The sequence below is a fragment of the Muscardinus avellanarius genome (assembly GCF_963383645.1).
Source record: "Muscardinus avellanarius genome assembly, chromosome: 13".
NCBI classification, from domain to species: Eukaryota; Metazoa; Chordata; class Mammalia; order Rodentia; family Gliridae; genus Muscardinus; species Muscardinus avellanarius.
The window spans coordinates 66,828,126-66,844,951 of record NC_137799.1 but is presented as its reverse complement, the minus strand read 5'-3'; the positions used below and the strand labels follow the sequence as shown (position 1 = coordinate 66,844,951).

General features: G+C 41.4%; 1 protein-coding gene across 2 annotated transcripts in view; it reads left to right on the top strand.

Annotated features, from left to right (window-relative positions):
* UHRF2 (ubiquitin like with PHD and ring finger domains 2) overlaps positions 1-16,826 on the top strand; it is a gene marked incomplete at both ends in the record, with an annotated part of 86,494 nt that overhangs the window by 15,671 nt on the left and 53,997 nt on the right. For both annotated transcript variants that reach the window (XM_080708660.1, XM_080708659.1), the window contains one exon: positions 4,818-5,077. In XM_080708660.1, the coding sequence (XP_080564786.1) occupies positions 4,818-5,077 (260 nt within the window). The remainder of the gene's footprint in view (positions 1-4,817; positions 5,078-16,826) is intronic.

Below are 16,826 nucleotides of genomic sequence, written 5' to 3'. Positions count from 1 at the left end.
TAAAACTTCTAATATTTACTGTTTGGTATTATTGTTTTAGACTTTTCTTACTTCCCATGATTTAAGTTTCTTTCCTTCCCATCCATTCATCCATCCATTACTCCCTTCTCCCTTCCTGCCAAATACTTGGTAATGGGAGACTTTTCTCTTTATATGGCCATATCTTTCATATGCATAAATTCAGCTCTTAAGTGTAGATACATGTAATTTTTACCCCCGGGACTTTTTACTCAAAACTACCCACTCCATATATATTAAATTTTGTATATTAATTTAAGATATAACAATATTAATTAAAATATGTATTTTAAATTTTGTGTATTTTATGATCTTTTGACATCTTTGAGAGGCCTTGCCAGCTGCAGAGAGACTGTTCTTCCTAGGGCTAGCTAATTTAGTCTTGTTTTCTTCTGGTGGTGCTAGAGAGTGAAAGGGCTAGTTAATTCCTAGAGAGAGGAAACAACTTGTCTCTGAGCCTGCCTTTCATGTATAAAGCACTCAATCCTGAATCCAAGTCTCAACAACCTCCCTTATCTAACTTTCACACATCAAGCCAATATTCCTCTATCTTGATCATCCAGGGCAAGGTACCAAGCAACTAGAGACCCCCAGAGCTCACTGACATTACTCAAATATCAAATCTAAATCTGTTTCCACTGTCCTGCTCTGCCTTCTCAGTGGAAATATAATAAAGGCTCTGGACCATGTTTTCCCTACTTCTACCTCCTAGCCAAAACTGGTGTTTCCCTCCTGGCTTTGCTTGCCTTCCCCTGGGAAATGCTAAGTGATTTTCTTTTTTCTTTTCTTTCTTTCTTTGTTTCCTTTCTTTTATTTTTTTGCAGTATTGGGCATTCTATCTCTGAGCTACACCCCCAGCCCTATTTTTATTCTTTATTTTGAAACAGGGTCTCACTGAGTTGCAAAGGGCCTAAGTAGCTGAGGCTGTCCTTGAACCTGCGATCCTCCTGACTCAGCCTTCCAAATGCTGAGATTATAATTGTGCGCCACCACGCCCGGCTAGTCATTTTTCTTTCAGTGACATTAGCCTATGTTTTCATTCAGTTACTTTCATAAATTAAAGTCCTGTGGGTACTATTGAGAACTTTGCCACACGTGTTTTTTCTTTTGTCACATTATCTCTTCATTTTTTTGTTACTCTTCTGGCTAATTCAGTTCTTAATTTCCACTAGATTACATAAAAAGTTACAATGGCTGTATCCAGTGTTCACATTAGTTATATGGGTTTAATTCTTTTTCTTGTGAACTACCATCAAACCCCAGACTTTACAAAAGAAATTTAATTAATCTCTTACATGCAGCTTGATCCATTTAAATTGGGCCTTAGCTAGGCCTGGTGACACACACTTGTAATGCTAGTACTTAGGAGGCTGAGGCAGGAGGATCGCAGGTTCCCAGCCAGCCTCAGCTACTTAGGCCCTGTGCAATTTAGTGAGACCCTATTTCAAAATAAAAAATAGGTTTCTGGGGGTATAGCTTAGAGGTAGAATGCACCTGGGTTCAATTCCCAGTACTGCAAAATAAATAAATAAATTTGTCCTTAGTATGTTTATGTAGTATGCAAAAACTTTTGAACTCAAGAGCATCCCCCTGTGTATGTGCATTATTGTGGATGATTTACTATCATTAATAAACTAATAAAGCTGGTGTGGTGGTGCATACTTGTAATCCCAGCATTTTTTGGTTGATTTTGGTTTAGTTCTGATTGTATTGCCAAATATTGGGGTATCCAGATAATAATGTCTGCCTATTAATTTCTTATATTTGATAAACAAATTCAGTATTTCATTTGTACTTCTTAATGTGCCATTGGAAGGCTTGTATTGCTTAAGGTATTTTGCTTTTACAGTATTAATTGTATATTGTATTCTCAGCTCCAACCGTATTTGTGTAGAACTATATGAAACATTATATTTGATTTGCATGAAAGAATAGTAACCTTACTTTATCCACCTAATTATCATAGAACTTTGTTTTTTTGTTTTAGCTGTGTTGCCTACAAAAGATTAAATGTCTTTAAAATTTTCAGCAATTATTATGGAAGAAATGAGCCCATGTACATTTAATATGTGAATTAATGTATTCAGTATGTAATATGTTCCATCTTTGACTTTTTTTGGTCATGTCTAACCTGGTTGGCCCTTAGGTTTTTTCTTTCTTCTTTCACTCTTAATTCTTATGTTGTATGAACTATGTCTTTCAAGCTAGTCATTGCTGCCATGTTTATACTACTTTGGGTCAAATATATCTCTTCTGGTAGTGAAAGTTAATACATTTTGGCTTGTGTACATTCTCTCATTTGTTGTCCTTTTGGTGATTTAAAACATTTTGTATTTTTAATAATTTAGAAATAATTTAATGATTTAGAAGTAATTGTGAGTTCATTAGTTACCTTTGAAGTGCCTATTTACCTATCTTGCCATCTATAGGTTTCAAGGCCAAGATGCCTTTAAATTTTGACTTTTCATTAGTTTTCACCTACAGCAAGTTAACTTCTAAGAGTCTATCTCCTTATCTTATAAAATAGGAGATATTTGTTAGGATTAGACAAAATCTGGCATATGGATATTTAATTTTATATACTGTCTCCTCTAAGCTATACTATGTCAGAATTAAACACCTTAGCCGGGGGTGGTGTCACACACTTGCAATCCCAGCATTTGGGAGGCTGAGACCAGAGGATCACAGTTCACGGAAAGCCTCAGGTACTTAGCGAGACTCTTCACAATTCAGTGAGACCCTGTTTCAAAAATAAAAGACTAAAAAATAGGGCTAGGGTGTAGCTCGGAGGTAGAATGCCCCTGGGTTCTTTTCCCGGTACTGGGGGGAAAAAATCAAAGAATAGCCAGTTTAAAGAGATGATTACCATGTGTTGGTTTCAGGTGTTTTTTGTTTCTTGGGTTTTTTTTTTTTTTTTTTTTTTTTTTTTGGTGTTACTGGGGTTCCTGGAAGCCCTTCTACCTCCGGGCTACACTCCCAGACCTATTTTATATTTTTGAAACAGGGTCTCTTAATGCCAGCACGACTGGCTTCAAACCTGCGCTATCCTCCTGTCTCCGCCTCCCAAGCGTGGGGATTACAAGCGTGCGCCACCACGCCCGGCTCAGGTTTTCTTTTTAAGGGACTCCTCTCCTCTCCTCTCCTCTCCTCTCCTCTCCTCTCCTCTCCTCTCCTCTCCTCTCCTCTCCTCTCCTCTCCTCTCCTCTCGTACTGGCATTCCACCTCCAAGCTATACAAAACAGGATCTCACTAAGTTGCTGGGAGACTAAATTGCTGAGGCTGGCCTTCAAAATGGAATATTTCTATCTGGAATCACAGGCATGTGCCACCATGCCTGACTTTAAAGGCTTTGTTTTTTTAACTGGGGGTTGAACCCAAAGCATTCTACTTTGGAGCTATACTCCTAGCCCTTTTTCTTTTGAAACAGGGTCTTGCTAGGTTGCTGAGGGTCTCACTTAGTTGCTAAGACTAGCCTTGAACCTGCAGTCTTTTTGTCTCATCTTCCCGAGTACTGGGATTATAGGTGTGTGCCACCACACCTGGCCTTTAAGGACTTTTTTTTAAAAGAAAAAGAAAGAAAAGGAAAAGAAAATCTGAGTAGATCTCTTTGTTTTTGTTTTGAAAGTGCTTCAGCCTTTTATAGCAATGTTTTTAGATATTTTAGGAGAGATTAAAAAAAACCGGTTTCTGTTTCATACCTCTTAATTCTGATATGCTTTTTTTTTTTTTTGGTGGAGGTACTGGGGATGGAACCCAGGGGCCTTATACCTTTGGGCTATACTCTCAGACCTATTTTTTATATATTTGGAAACAGGGTCTCTTAAACCAGCTGAGGCTGGCTCCGAACCTGCACGATCCTCCTGTCTCAGCCTCCCAAGCACAGGGATTACAAGTGTGTGCCATCGTGCCCGGCTTCTGATATACCTTTAATACTTAATTTTCTTTTTCTCAGATTAACATGGTATAGTTCTATAGTCAGCTGACTTTACATCAATTTTGTTTATTATAAACATGTTCTAACATTTTTTTCTTTGAGGTGGTAAATGTGTATGCCTTGTAAGCTACTAACTAGTGAAATTTCTCTTTGTAAGGGCGAGTTCACTAGACTCTGTTCTTAAAAATAATTCTCTCATTTTAAAGTTTAATATTCTATTTAGTACTTTACTGTTTTCTTGTTGAACTAAGTTATCTTTAGGATTATGAAGAAATTAATGGGATAAATAACACAGTCATAATAAACTCCTGGATTTTTATTAATGACATTTTTATTGGATGACTTGCAAGAACAACTCTTGTATACATAAAAATTACATTTTCACTTGAGTGCAGCGGTGCAAGCCTATCATCTCAGCCACGTGAGAGGCTGAGGCAGCAGGATCACAAATTGGCAGCCAGCCTGTGCAATTTAGCAAAATCCTGGTTCAAAATAAAATTTAAAAAGGGCTACAGATGTTGCAAAGTGGGAGAGTACTTGCCTAGCAAGGGCCCTGGGTTAAACCCTAGTGCCACAAAACAAACACAACAAATACATACTGAAACGTATAGTGTAGACATGGGTGTAGAGTATTTAAAAACACCTATTTGATCAAAATAAATTGGGAGGAAAGCTGTCATATTAATAAATAGCAGGCTTAGCATAATCCTGATAGAATAGTTTCGACCTAATCTCTTTAGTCATTTTAAACATCAATATCTGCAAATAATGTTTACTGTGATAATGCTCAGATACTTGAGTTACATTAAGATTTTTGGAGCAAGGTGAAATAAAGCTTCATTAACAAATTCTAAACCTTTTTTAGGTAAATGAATTGGTGGATGCTCGAGATGTTGGCCTTGGTGCTTGGTTTGAAGCACGGATACATAGTGTGACTAGAGCCTCTAATGGACACTCACGTGGCAAAGCTCCCCTGAAGAATGGCAGTGCTTGTAAAAGGACTAATGGAAATATAAACCATAATCCCAAAGAAAGCACAAATAAATTGGACAGTGTATCCTCTGCGTCTAATTCAGACTCTGTTGCTGCTGATGAAGACGTTATTTATCATATCGAGTATGATGAGTAAGTGCTCATGCTTTGAGGACTTCATGAAAATTCGTGTTTTGTTTATAGAAGTACAACCTTGCATTTCAAGATTTTAAACTAGTCTTTCCGAAGAAATAATTTAGAGATCATGTTCAGTCTATACTTATGTTCTGTTTGGTTATTGTTAACTAATGCACAGGGGCCCTTTTACTCTCAGTCATTTGGCTCTTAAGTGGTTTGTTTTTACCTGGCTTAATTTAGAATGCTCAGATTTGTTTGTCTCTTTATTAGGTGTTTTGATATGCACTTTAACTGTTTTGGACAGTGTTTTATAATAGCCATTAGAATAACGTAAGTATTTTTAAATGGCTTTTTATTGATAAAATCTACATATAATTTTTCCACTTGAATATAATTCAGTGTTCTTAACACATTTAAAGGATTTATGTATTACCACAAACTAATTTTAGAATTTTTTTTTGTCACTCCCCCAAAAGAAATTCTATGCCTATTAGCTGTCACTCCCCAGCCTTCCCATTCCAGATGGAATAGAGTTCTAAAATGTGAGGATGGAAATAGTGTTAAGAACTTGGCCTTAGCTGGGTGTGGTGGCACACACTTGTAATCTTAGTACTTGGGGGCTGAGCCAGGAGGATTGCAGGTTCATGGCCAGCCTCAGCTACTCAGGCCCTCCGCAACATAGTGAGGCCCTGTTTCTAAATAAAGAATAAAAAATAGGGCCGGGGTTTGGCTTGGAGCTAGAATGCCCTTGGTTTCCATCCCCAATATCATCCCTCCCAAAAAAAGGAACTTGGTCATAAGGGTGTAGACTTAACACTAAATTTTCTTTCATTAAAAAGAATCTTAGAGCAAAAATTATTGGGTGGGGGCAAACTTAAATATTTATTAAACATACTGAATGGACTTGTTACCACTCAAATGATACCTTAATATGTATGAGAACTATTATGTTATCAAGTTCCAGTCAAGTATAACAGTTCAAAATTGTAGAATGGGTGTGAATTTTTCTACCATGAAATAATTCAAAGTCATGTTTCTAGGATACCTGGAAAGGGTCAAAAGTAGATCGCTTTTATTTGTTTTTTTGTTTTTTTGTTTTTTTGGTGGTACTGGGGTTCCTGGAAGCCCTTCTACCTCCGGGCTACACTCCCAAACCTATTTTATATTTTTGAAACAGGGTCTCTTACGCCAGCGCGGCTGGCTTCGAACCTGCGCGATCCTCCTGTCTCCGCCTCCCAAGCGCGGGGATTACAAGCGTGCGCCACCACGCCCGGCTATCTTTTTTTTTTTAATATTTCTTGTGATTGAAGTAAACCTATCAACACTACTTATTTCAAATGAGCGTTATTGCTTTATAAAAATACTAGATTGTAATAATGATAATATTGGAAAATCTGGGCTGATAGAAATTGGAGTTTGTGTTGAAAATAGGCAGTCTCTTGGTTTATAAATGTGGCACAGAGGCAGGTTACAGTAGTGGTGGGAGACTTTTTAACTATTGGTATTATCTGCATTCAGCAAGTAGAGTAAGTTCTTGGTTTTATCTCTTGGTGAATTGGAGAAATAACACAACACACAAATAGTGCAAGAAGCTTTGAACACAAAGTAAACTAAGGCTTATTGAATTTTAAAGTTTTGGAGGCTCCCAAAGATGGTTTTGCAGTAAGCATATCTAAGGGATAGTCTCAGAGCATAAAACATAGTATCTTAGCATTTATTTGGTTGCTGCTGCTGCTTATTTTTTGTTTGTTTTTTGTACTGGAGATTGAACCCAGTGATACTCTACCTCTGAGCTATAGCCCCAGGCCTATGTATTTATTTATTTATTTATTTATTTATTTTACATACATACTAGAGATTGAACCCAGGGGCATTCTACCTCTAAACAATACCCCCAGCTACTCCCCTCCCCTCTTTTATTTTGCAAAAGGATCTAAGTTGCAGAGGCTCAACCTGTCTCAGCCTCCCAAGTACTGGAATTGCAATCATGCACCACAACACCTGGCCTTAATTTATTTTTAATTTTAACTTTTTGGTTCTGGGAATTAAATCCCAGGGTGCTCTACCACTGTGCTACACCCCCAGACATTTTTATTTTTTTATTTGAAATAGGGTCTTGCTAAGTACTGAGGATCTTGCTCAGTTGCTGAGACTGGTTTTGAACCTGTGATCCTCCTTAGTTTCCCAGGGTGTGTGCCACTGCACCCAGTTTTGGCTATATTTTTAATGGTGAAATTTGTCTTGAAGGAATGTTTGTAAAAGGGAGTCTAAATCTCTGAAATTATTTCCCTAAATAATTTTATATGATGGAATTACATGTTTCATTGCTGGCCACTAAAAGTTATAATAGCTGAACTAACTTCTCTCTCTTTTTTTTTTTTTTCCACTCGGGATTGAGCCTGTGGGCTTTCTACCTCCGAGCTATAAGCTCAGTCTTGTTGTTGTTGTTGTTGTTGTTGTTGTTGTTGTTGTTGTTTTTAGTACTGGGGATTAAACCCAGGGGCATTCTACCTCTGAGCTATACCCCAGCCCTGTTTTTTTGATTTTTTATTTTGAAACAGGGTCTTGCTAAGTTGCAGAGTGTCTCCTAAGTAGCTGAGGCAGGCCACCAACCTGTATTCCTCCTGTCTTAGCCTCCCAAATGCTGAGATTACAAGCATGTGCCACCACATCCAGCTCTCAGGCCTATTTTTGATTATTTTGAAACAGGATCTCATCAAACTGTGGAGGGCCTCACTAAGTAGCCGACACTGGCCGTGAACCCGCAGTCCTCCTGTCTCAGCCCAACTACTTTGATTACAAATGTGAGCTACCATACTCAGCTGAACTTTGTTTGAAAAATAACAGAAGCTTAGCGGTAGGTAAATATCATTTACACCTTTAAAAAGAGAAAATAATTGTATAAAATATAACATAAGATATATCAGATAAGCTCCTGAATAACAAAAGGCTGGTATAAGCACCTAGAAAGTATGACAACCAATCATTGTTACAGTTTCATTTTTCATGCTCATTTAAAAAATCACTTTGGGCCAGGTGTGGTGGCACACGCTTGTAATCCCAGCGCTTGGGAGGCTGAGACAGGAGGATCGCACAGGTTCGAAGCCAGCCTTAGCTACTTAGTGAGGCTCTCAGCAACTTAGTGAGACCCTGTTTCCAAATAAAATATAAAATACCTGGGCGTGGTGGCGCACGCTTGTAATCCCAGCACTTGGGAGGCTGAGACAGGAGGACTGCACAGGTTCGAAGCCAGCCTCAGTTACTTAGTGAGGCGCTCAGCAACTTAGTGAGACCCTGTTTTCAAATAAAGTATAAAATAGGTCTGGGTGTATAGCCCGGAGGTAGGAAAGCCCCTGGGTTTCACCCCCAGTACCATAAAAAATAAAAAAATAAAAACTCAATTTGAAAATATAGTGAAGTAACCTATTAATATCAATAAGTTATCAAATAAGTTTTTCTTTGGGTAGAGGATGTATTAAACATATGGCTTAACAATAGTGATAAACAGATTTTTTTAAAATTTATTTTTATTGGTGCATTGTAATCATATATCACATTGGAATACAAGACTTGAGAGGATATACAAGCACACATCATCCAATTAGCCCTTATCCAGCCCCCATCCCATTCCTCCCCCTCCCTCAATCCCATGCTTGTTTGGTGATTAACTTTGATACATATGTTTATGTGCCTCCTGTTTTTTAAAGAGGCTCCATCCTCCCCTATTTCATACTCTCTGACTGGTCACCTTAATTGCTTCGCTATAGGGCCCTTTTTATAGCTCGACCTCTTCCTGTTGCCCCTTTCCTCCTAGTTATTGCTGATTAGGGGAAGCATCTGGTTTTAATTTTCTGCGATATTTCTCTGTGCATGCCACGTTGCAAATACCGATCCCACTCTTGACGGCCCCAGTTGTGGCCTGGCTACCCGGTGGACTGATCCAGACCTCGCTGGCTCAAGCAGCGGCCTTGCCTCATGGGAGGCTCCGGTTCTGGTCTCGCTGGCCCCAACACTGGCCTAACCCCACAGCTGGCTTCGATCCCGGCCTCGGAGGCCCCAGCACCAGCCTTCCTCATGGCATGCTCCGATGTTAGCCGATGGCCCCGGCATCGGCCTAACCCCTCGGCAGGCTCCGATCTAGGCCTTGGAGGCCTCAGTAGCGGCCTTGCTTCATGGAAGGCTCTGATGCTGGCCGCTGGCCCCGGCACTGGCCTAACCCCTGGGCAGGTTCCAATCCCGGCCTCCGAGACCCCTGCCTTGCCTCGTGGCAGGCTCCGATTACGGCCTCGCTGGCCCCAGCACCGGCCTAACCGTTCGGCAGGCTCCGATCCCGGCCTCGGAGGCCTCAATAGTGGCCTTGCCTCACGGAAGGCTCCAATGCCGGCCGCTGGCCCCGGCACTGGCCTAACCCCTCAGCAGGCTACAATCCCGGCCTCACTGGCCCCAGCACCGGACTAACCCCTCGGCAGGCACTGATGTCGGCCTCGGAGGCCTCAATAACGGCCTTGCCTCACAGAAGGCTCCGATGCCAGCTGTTGGCCCCAGCACCGGCCTAACCCCTCGGCAGGCTCCGACGTCGGCCTCGGAGGCCCCGGCACCGACCTTGCCTCAAGGCTGGCTCCGATGCCGGTTGTTGGCCCTGGCCACGGCACCAGCCTAACCCCTTGGCAGGCTCTGATCCTGGCCTTGGAGGCCCGAGTAGCGGCCTTGCCTCACAGCTGGCTCCGATGCCGGCCATTGGCCCTGGTACTGGCCTAACCCCTCGGCAGGCTCCGATCCCAGCTTTGCTGTGTCCGTCACCGGCCTCACCCCGCAGCAGGCTCTAATCCGAGCACCCTCTTCGCCCAACTATTTGTCCCACGTTCTCAAGGGTGTGTGGTGGTAGCATTCTGCCTCTGGGGTCATTACTTCAAAGGTTCCAGGTGTAATGCATCAGATCTCAGCCTCCCCTGAGTACTGGCCACTGCCATTGCCACTGCCTCCACCATTTCAAATTTTTCCCAAGCTCATTTTCCACTCTGAATGTTGTCCAGTCTTTCTAAGCATGCGCGACAGTAGCATTCAACCTTTGGTGTAATTTCTCCAAAAAAAAAAAAAAATAAGGTTGGTAGGCTCCGATTTCTGCTTCTCCTGAATACAAGTCTCTACTGCCAACGCGGAGACCGCTTTCAGCACCGCCTTTCTCCTTGGTCTCCACTAAAGTCTCTCTCCTTACAGGTGATGTCCAAGATTCTTAGCAATGTAGAGAAGAAGCAGTCCTCCTTAGCAGGGAATTTTTCCAATAATTCCAGTTCATTTGGATAAGTTTTGTCTGCATCTCCAGTATCCTGGCACCCGCTACCTCCTTGACCCCTCTCTGATATTTTCCTTTTTTCTTTTTCTTTTCCTTTTTTACAGGGTCCTTCCGGGTGGAAAGGGGTTCGCCTAGGGGTGCCCCACCAACGCCTGCCCATCCGCCCAGGGTCGGGGACAGAGGCCCTGACCACGGGGTCCTTCTGGGTGGGGAAGGGGTCGCCTAGGGGTGCCCCGCAAGCGCCTGCCCACCTGCCCAGGGTCGGGGACAGAGGCCCAGACCACAGGGTCCTTTCAGGTGGAAAGGGGGTTGCCGAAGGGTGTCCCGCCAGCGCCTGCTCACCCGCCCAGGGTCAGGGCCAGAGGCCCGGACCACAGGGTCCTGGGTGGAGAGGGGGTCGCCGAAGGGTGTCCTGCCAGCGCCTGCCCACCCGCCCAGGGTCGGGGCCAGGAGCCTGGAGCGATAAACAGATTTTTTAAAATATTCTTTTTTTTTTTTTTAAGTACTAGGGCTCAATACACAAGTGCTTTTATTACTAAGCTATATCCTACCCTTTGAGACATAGTCTTGCTAAGTTGTTATGGTTGACCTTGAACTTTGATTCTCCTGTCTCAGCCTTAGGCATGCACCCAAATTATTATTGTTTTTTTCCTTGTTCTTGAGACAGTATCTCACTGTTGGCAAGCTGGCTCCAAAATCCTAGGCTCAAGCGATTTTGCCGGTTTCAGGCTCCCAAGTTCATACTACTGTGCTTTGCTGTAATCAGATTTTTATTGAATGGAAGGTGTAAGTTAAAAAAAAAAAAAAGAATGTGGCTGTAAATAGTTGATGTTGTAGTTGTACTGGATTGGTTATTCCCTACTTGAAAAATTGCCCTCTAGCTTGAACAAGCTGCTATTTAGCAAAGGAAAGAGAAGTATCAGACATGAGATCAAGGAATCTGCGTCTGGAAGGAGGATAAAAGAGTGTTTTTTTCAGTTGAAAATGAAGCTTTGTAAAAAACTAATTTTTGTTTGTTTGTTTGTTTGTTTTGTTGTTGTTGGTACTGGGGTTCCTGGAAACCCTTCTACCTCCGGGCTACACTCCCAGACCTATTTTATACTTCTTAAAATTTGGAAACAGGGTCTCCTAAAGCCAGCACGGCTGGCTTTGAACCTGCTCCATCCTCCTGTTTCTGCCTCCCAAGCACAGGGATTACAAGCGTGCGCCACCACACCCGGCTAAAAGCTATTTTTGCTTATCTTACTTTTTTATAGATGGAACCTTGCTATGTTGCCCAGACTGGTCTCCAACTCCTGGGCTAAAGTAATTCTCCCACTTTAGTCTCCTGTAATTCTCCATTGCACCAGACTCAAAAGCTGTTTTTATAATAAGCTGCCGATCTAATATATTATCAGACCAGCTGAATTCTTAGTTTTTAAAATGAATTTCACAGACAGGTATGGTGACACATGCTTGCAAAAAAATAAATAAATAAAATAAAACTGCACATTTAGATCAAGGTAAGTAGGTATTCTATTACATTTTCAGTTCCCACTCTAGTCAAAGTAGAGTTAAAAGTAATTTTTAAGAAGCTGGGTGTGGTGGGGCATGCTTGTAATCTCAGTACATGGGAGGCTGAGACATGAGGATCTCAGGTTCAAAGCCAGCCTCAGCAGCTTAGTGAGACCTTGTTTCCAAATAAAATATAAAATAGGTCTGGGGTATAACCTGGGAGTCCTCTAGGTTCCATCTCCAGTACCACAAAAAAGTAATTTTTAGTCTATAAGAAATGATAAACATTGTAGACTTAAAATACTATGTAGAGGAGAGCCGGGCATGGTGGCACATGCTTGTAATCCCAGCTTTTGGGAGGCTGAGACAGGAGGGAACCACTGACTGCGGTTTGAGGACAGCCTCAGCTACTACTTAGTGAAGCCCTTAACAACTCAGTGAGACCCTGTTTAAAAATAAAGAATAAAAAATAGGGCTGGGAGCCAGGTGTGGTGGCGCACGCTTGTAATCCCTGTGCTTGGGAGGCTGAGACAGGAGGAGGTTCGAAGCCAGCCTCAGCTACTTAATGAGGCTCTCAGCAACTTAGTGAGACCCTGTTTCCAAATAAAGTATAAAATAGGTCTGGGAGTGTAGCCTGGAGGTAGAAAGCCTCTGGGTTCCACCCCCAGTACCACCAAAAAAAAAATAATAGGGCTGGGGCTGGGGGGTGTAGCTTGGAGGTAAAATGCCCCTAGGTTCTATCCCCAGTACTGCAAAAAAAAAAAAAAAAAAACAACTATTTAGAGGAGTTTAAAAAATTAAGATATAGAGTAAATATTGTTCTAAAATACAAATAAAATCATTTGTTTTCTACATTTTTCTTCAAAAAAATTTTATAGGTGCATTGTAATCATATATCACATTGGAATACAAGACTTGAGAGGATATACAAGCACACATCATCCAATTAGCCCTCACCCAGCCCCCATCCCATTCCCTCCCCCTCCCTCAATCCCATGCTTGTTTGGTGATTAACTTTGATACATATGTTTATGTGCCTCCTGTTTTTTAAATAGGCTCCATCCTCCCCTATTCCATACCCTCTGATTGGTCACCTTAGTTGCTTCACTATAGGGCCCTTTTTATAGCTCGACCTCTTCCTGTTGCCCCTTTCCTCCTAGTTATTGCTGATTAGGGAAAGCATCTGATTTTTATTTTCTGCGATATTTCTCTGTGCATGCCACGTTGCAAGTACCGATCCCACTCTTGACAGCCCAGTTGTGGCCTGGCTACCCGGTGGACTGATCCAGACCTCGCTGGCTCAAGCAGTGGCCTTGCCTCATGGGAGGCCCTGGTTCTGGTTTCGCTGGCCCCGACACCGGCCTAACCCCGACACCAGCCTAACCCCTCAGCTGGCTCCGATCCTGGCCTCGGAGGCCCCAGTACCGGCCTTGCCCCTTGGCAGGCTCTGATCCCGGCCTCAGAGGCCCCAGTAGCAGCCTTCAAAAATTTTAAATATGCCTAAGTTTATGAATGCAGATGATGTTAAGAGATTTGAGGTGTTTTAAAATTTGAAGTTTTAGCCGGACGTGGTGGCACACGCTTGTAATCCAGCATTTGGGAGGCTGAGACAGGAGGATTGCAGGTTCATGGCCAGCCTCAGCTACTTAATGAGACCCTTTGCAACTCAGTGAGACCCTGTATCAAAATAAAGAATAAAAAATAGGGCTGGTCTAGGCATGGTGACACACGCTGTAATCCCAGTGCGTGGGAGGCTGAGACAGGAGGATCACACAGGATCGAAGCCAGCCTCAGCTACGTAGGCTTTCAGCAATTTAGTGAGACCCTGTTTCCAAATAAAATATAAAATAGGTCGGGGGTGTAGCCCGGAGTTAGAGGCCCTTGGGTTCCATCCCCAAGACCACACAAAAAAATAGAAATAAATAAATAAATAAATAAATTAAAAAAAATAGGGCTGGGGGTGTAGCTCAGAAGTAGAATGCCCCTGGGTTCCATCTCCAGTACTGGGGAAAGGAAAAAAAAAGATTTTTTATTTTTGAAGTTTTACTGTCAGTAAATATCTTTTCTATATTCTATAGAATTGTTAAAGTCTTTTTCAGAGGGACTACTGCGGATAGAACCCAGGGGCATTCTAGCTCTGAGCTATAACCCCAGCCCTACTTTTTATTTATTTATTTATTTTTGAAACAAGGTCTTACTAGGTTCTGGAGGACCTCACTAAGTAGCTGAGGCTGTCTGTGAACTGTAGTCCTCCTGTCAGCCTCCCATGTACTTGAATTACAAGCTAAGTTGCCACCTTGCCTGGCTTGGAGCCTTTTTTTGATGAGTAGTTAGGCTATGAACTTTGATTCACAACTGCAGATAATATAAAGCAAATGGGGGGGTAACATCAAAGTGCCTGGTTCAAAGTAGGTATTTGTATGCTTTTTTTTTTAAGATTTAAAAGGAGTTTATTAAAAGATAGAAATACAGAAGATAGTTACAGCCTCATGTACCCAAGGGTAACATGAGGGGGTGGTTTGAGCAAATTCACCCTATGCTTTTCTTGACTGCTATTATATCTTATCACCTTTCTTATTAGAACTCAATAAACTTAGTACTTAAGAGAATATGTTGGCTATAAGAATATTAAATTTAGACTTGAGATCTAGAGTCCAAAATCTTTTTTTTTTTTTTGGTGGTACTGGGGTTCCTAGAAGCTTGTCTACCTCTGGGCTACACTCCCAGACCTACTTTTATATTTTCATTTGGAAACAGGGTCTCTTAAGTCAGTGCAGCTGGCTTTGAGAACCTGTGTGATTCTCCTGTCTCTGCCTCCCAAGCGCGGGGATTACAAGCGTGCGCCACTGCGCCCGGCTTAAATCATTTTTAAAAAGCACTTTTTAGCAGGCATCTACAACTTGACTGAGGAGAGCTGCCTTTCTTCTCTACCAAAACCTTGATTTCTGGGATTAGGTTATGCCTGATTGAAAACTGATTTTATAATGGTATTTTGTACAGAAGAAAAAATGAAGATTAAAAATAAGCAAATGTCAAGGTAATATAGGCAATTTAAAATCATTATGTGGAGGGGAAAAAAATCATTAAGTGGGAACCAGGAACATAGCTCCATTGGTGAGTGCTTCTCTAGCATGGGCAAAGCCCTGGATTCAATCCTCAGTAGTGTGGGGGGGTAGGTCTCACCAATACATTAAGGGGAAGTGGTCAATAAAAAAAGGGAGAAAACATCAAATTTTCTCTTATTTCATTTTGATAAACAGTTCACTTTTATCTATTCTTGTTGTTTTTTTTTTTTTTTTTTTTTTTTGTGTGTGTGTGTGTGTGTGTGTGTGTGTGGTACTGGGGGTGGAACCCTGGGGCTTTTCTATCTCCGGGATATATTCTCAGACCTATTTTATACTTTAATTGGAAACGAGTCTCACTAAGTTGGGGGGAGCCTCACTAAGTAGCTGAGGCTGGCTTTGAACCTGTGTTATCCTCCTGTCTCAGCCTCCCAAGTGCTGGGATTACAAGCTTATACCACCACGCCTGGCTTTGTTTTTTGTTTTTGATACTGCACTTTGAACCCAGGGCATTCTAACTCTGAGCTACACCCTATAGTCCTTCTCATATATATACACATTTTATATATATTTTATATATATAAACAAAAATATATTTTGTTTTTTGGTACTGGGGATGGAACCCAGGGACATTATTCTACCTCTGAGTTATACCCCAGTCCTAGTTTTAATTCTTTTTTTTGTGTGTGTGGTACTGGGGATGGAACCCCAGGGGCATTCTACATACGAGCAATCCTATTTTTTAGTCTTTATATTTTTTTGAAACAGGGTCTCACTGAGTTGCAAAGGGCCTTGCTAAGTAGCTGAGGCTGTCGGAGAACTGTGGTTCTCTGGTCTCAGCCTCCCAAATGTGGGGATTACAAGTGTGTGCCACCATGCCCGGCTTAATTATTTATTTTGATATAGGATTTCACTAGGTTGCGGAGGGCCTCATTAAGTAGCTGAGGCTGGTTACAAATCTGCGATCTTCCTCTCTCAGCCTACCTGTACTAGGATTACAAGTGTGCATCACCATGTAGGGCCTGATTTTGTATTTTGAAACAATCTTGCTAAGTGGCTGAGGCTGTGGCCTTGAACCTGTGATTCTCTTGTCTCAGCCTCCCTCAGTAATCCCTATAATCCTTCAGTACTGGAATATAGGTGTGTACCACCACACCTGGATTTCTGAATGTTCTTTATTCCAATCACTATCCTCTCCATAGAAAAAATATTAAAAATTAAGAGTAAAAATTATTTAAGTACCTTCCAACATCCAAATTCACAAACTGATTTTAATCTTGGGAAAATAGAGACCTTGAAGCTACTGATGAAGATCCATGATGTTAACTGAAGGGAAAGAAATAGTCTTGAAGATGGGCAAGCATTTCTTTAATGTTTCTAATAGGTAATGTCTATGACATAGTTTTAAGTGCTTTCGATAATGTTAAGTCATATGTGCGAGGCTCTAAGCTAACTTCTTGAATGCATACTCATAATCTTTAGCATAATTGTATTACTTTATGAGGAAACCAAGGCTTAATTACTTAATTTGCCAAAGGTCATATTCATTAAGTTGTCTGACTCTAGTACCTGAGGTAATAGTGCAATATTGTAACTTAATCTAGACATAGCAGATACATATTAGTAGTAGTATACACCTCTATTGCCTTCAAAGATGACCATTTGCTATAAATCTATTATGATCTAAAGACTTGATTTAGACATTGTCTGGAATCTAAAGCAAAGAATGCACCTACAACTTTATCTGTTGAGTTAAGCCATAAGTATATCTGTAACAGAGACCACCAACTCATCAGGTGTTGTCTGTACTAATCACTTTGCTGCTTTCTCAGCAAATAAATGCTAAAATCTTCATTTAGCTTTTGTATTAAAAATACCTTTTCTCATACCTAGACTAATGTTTCTCAATCCTGGC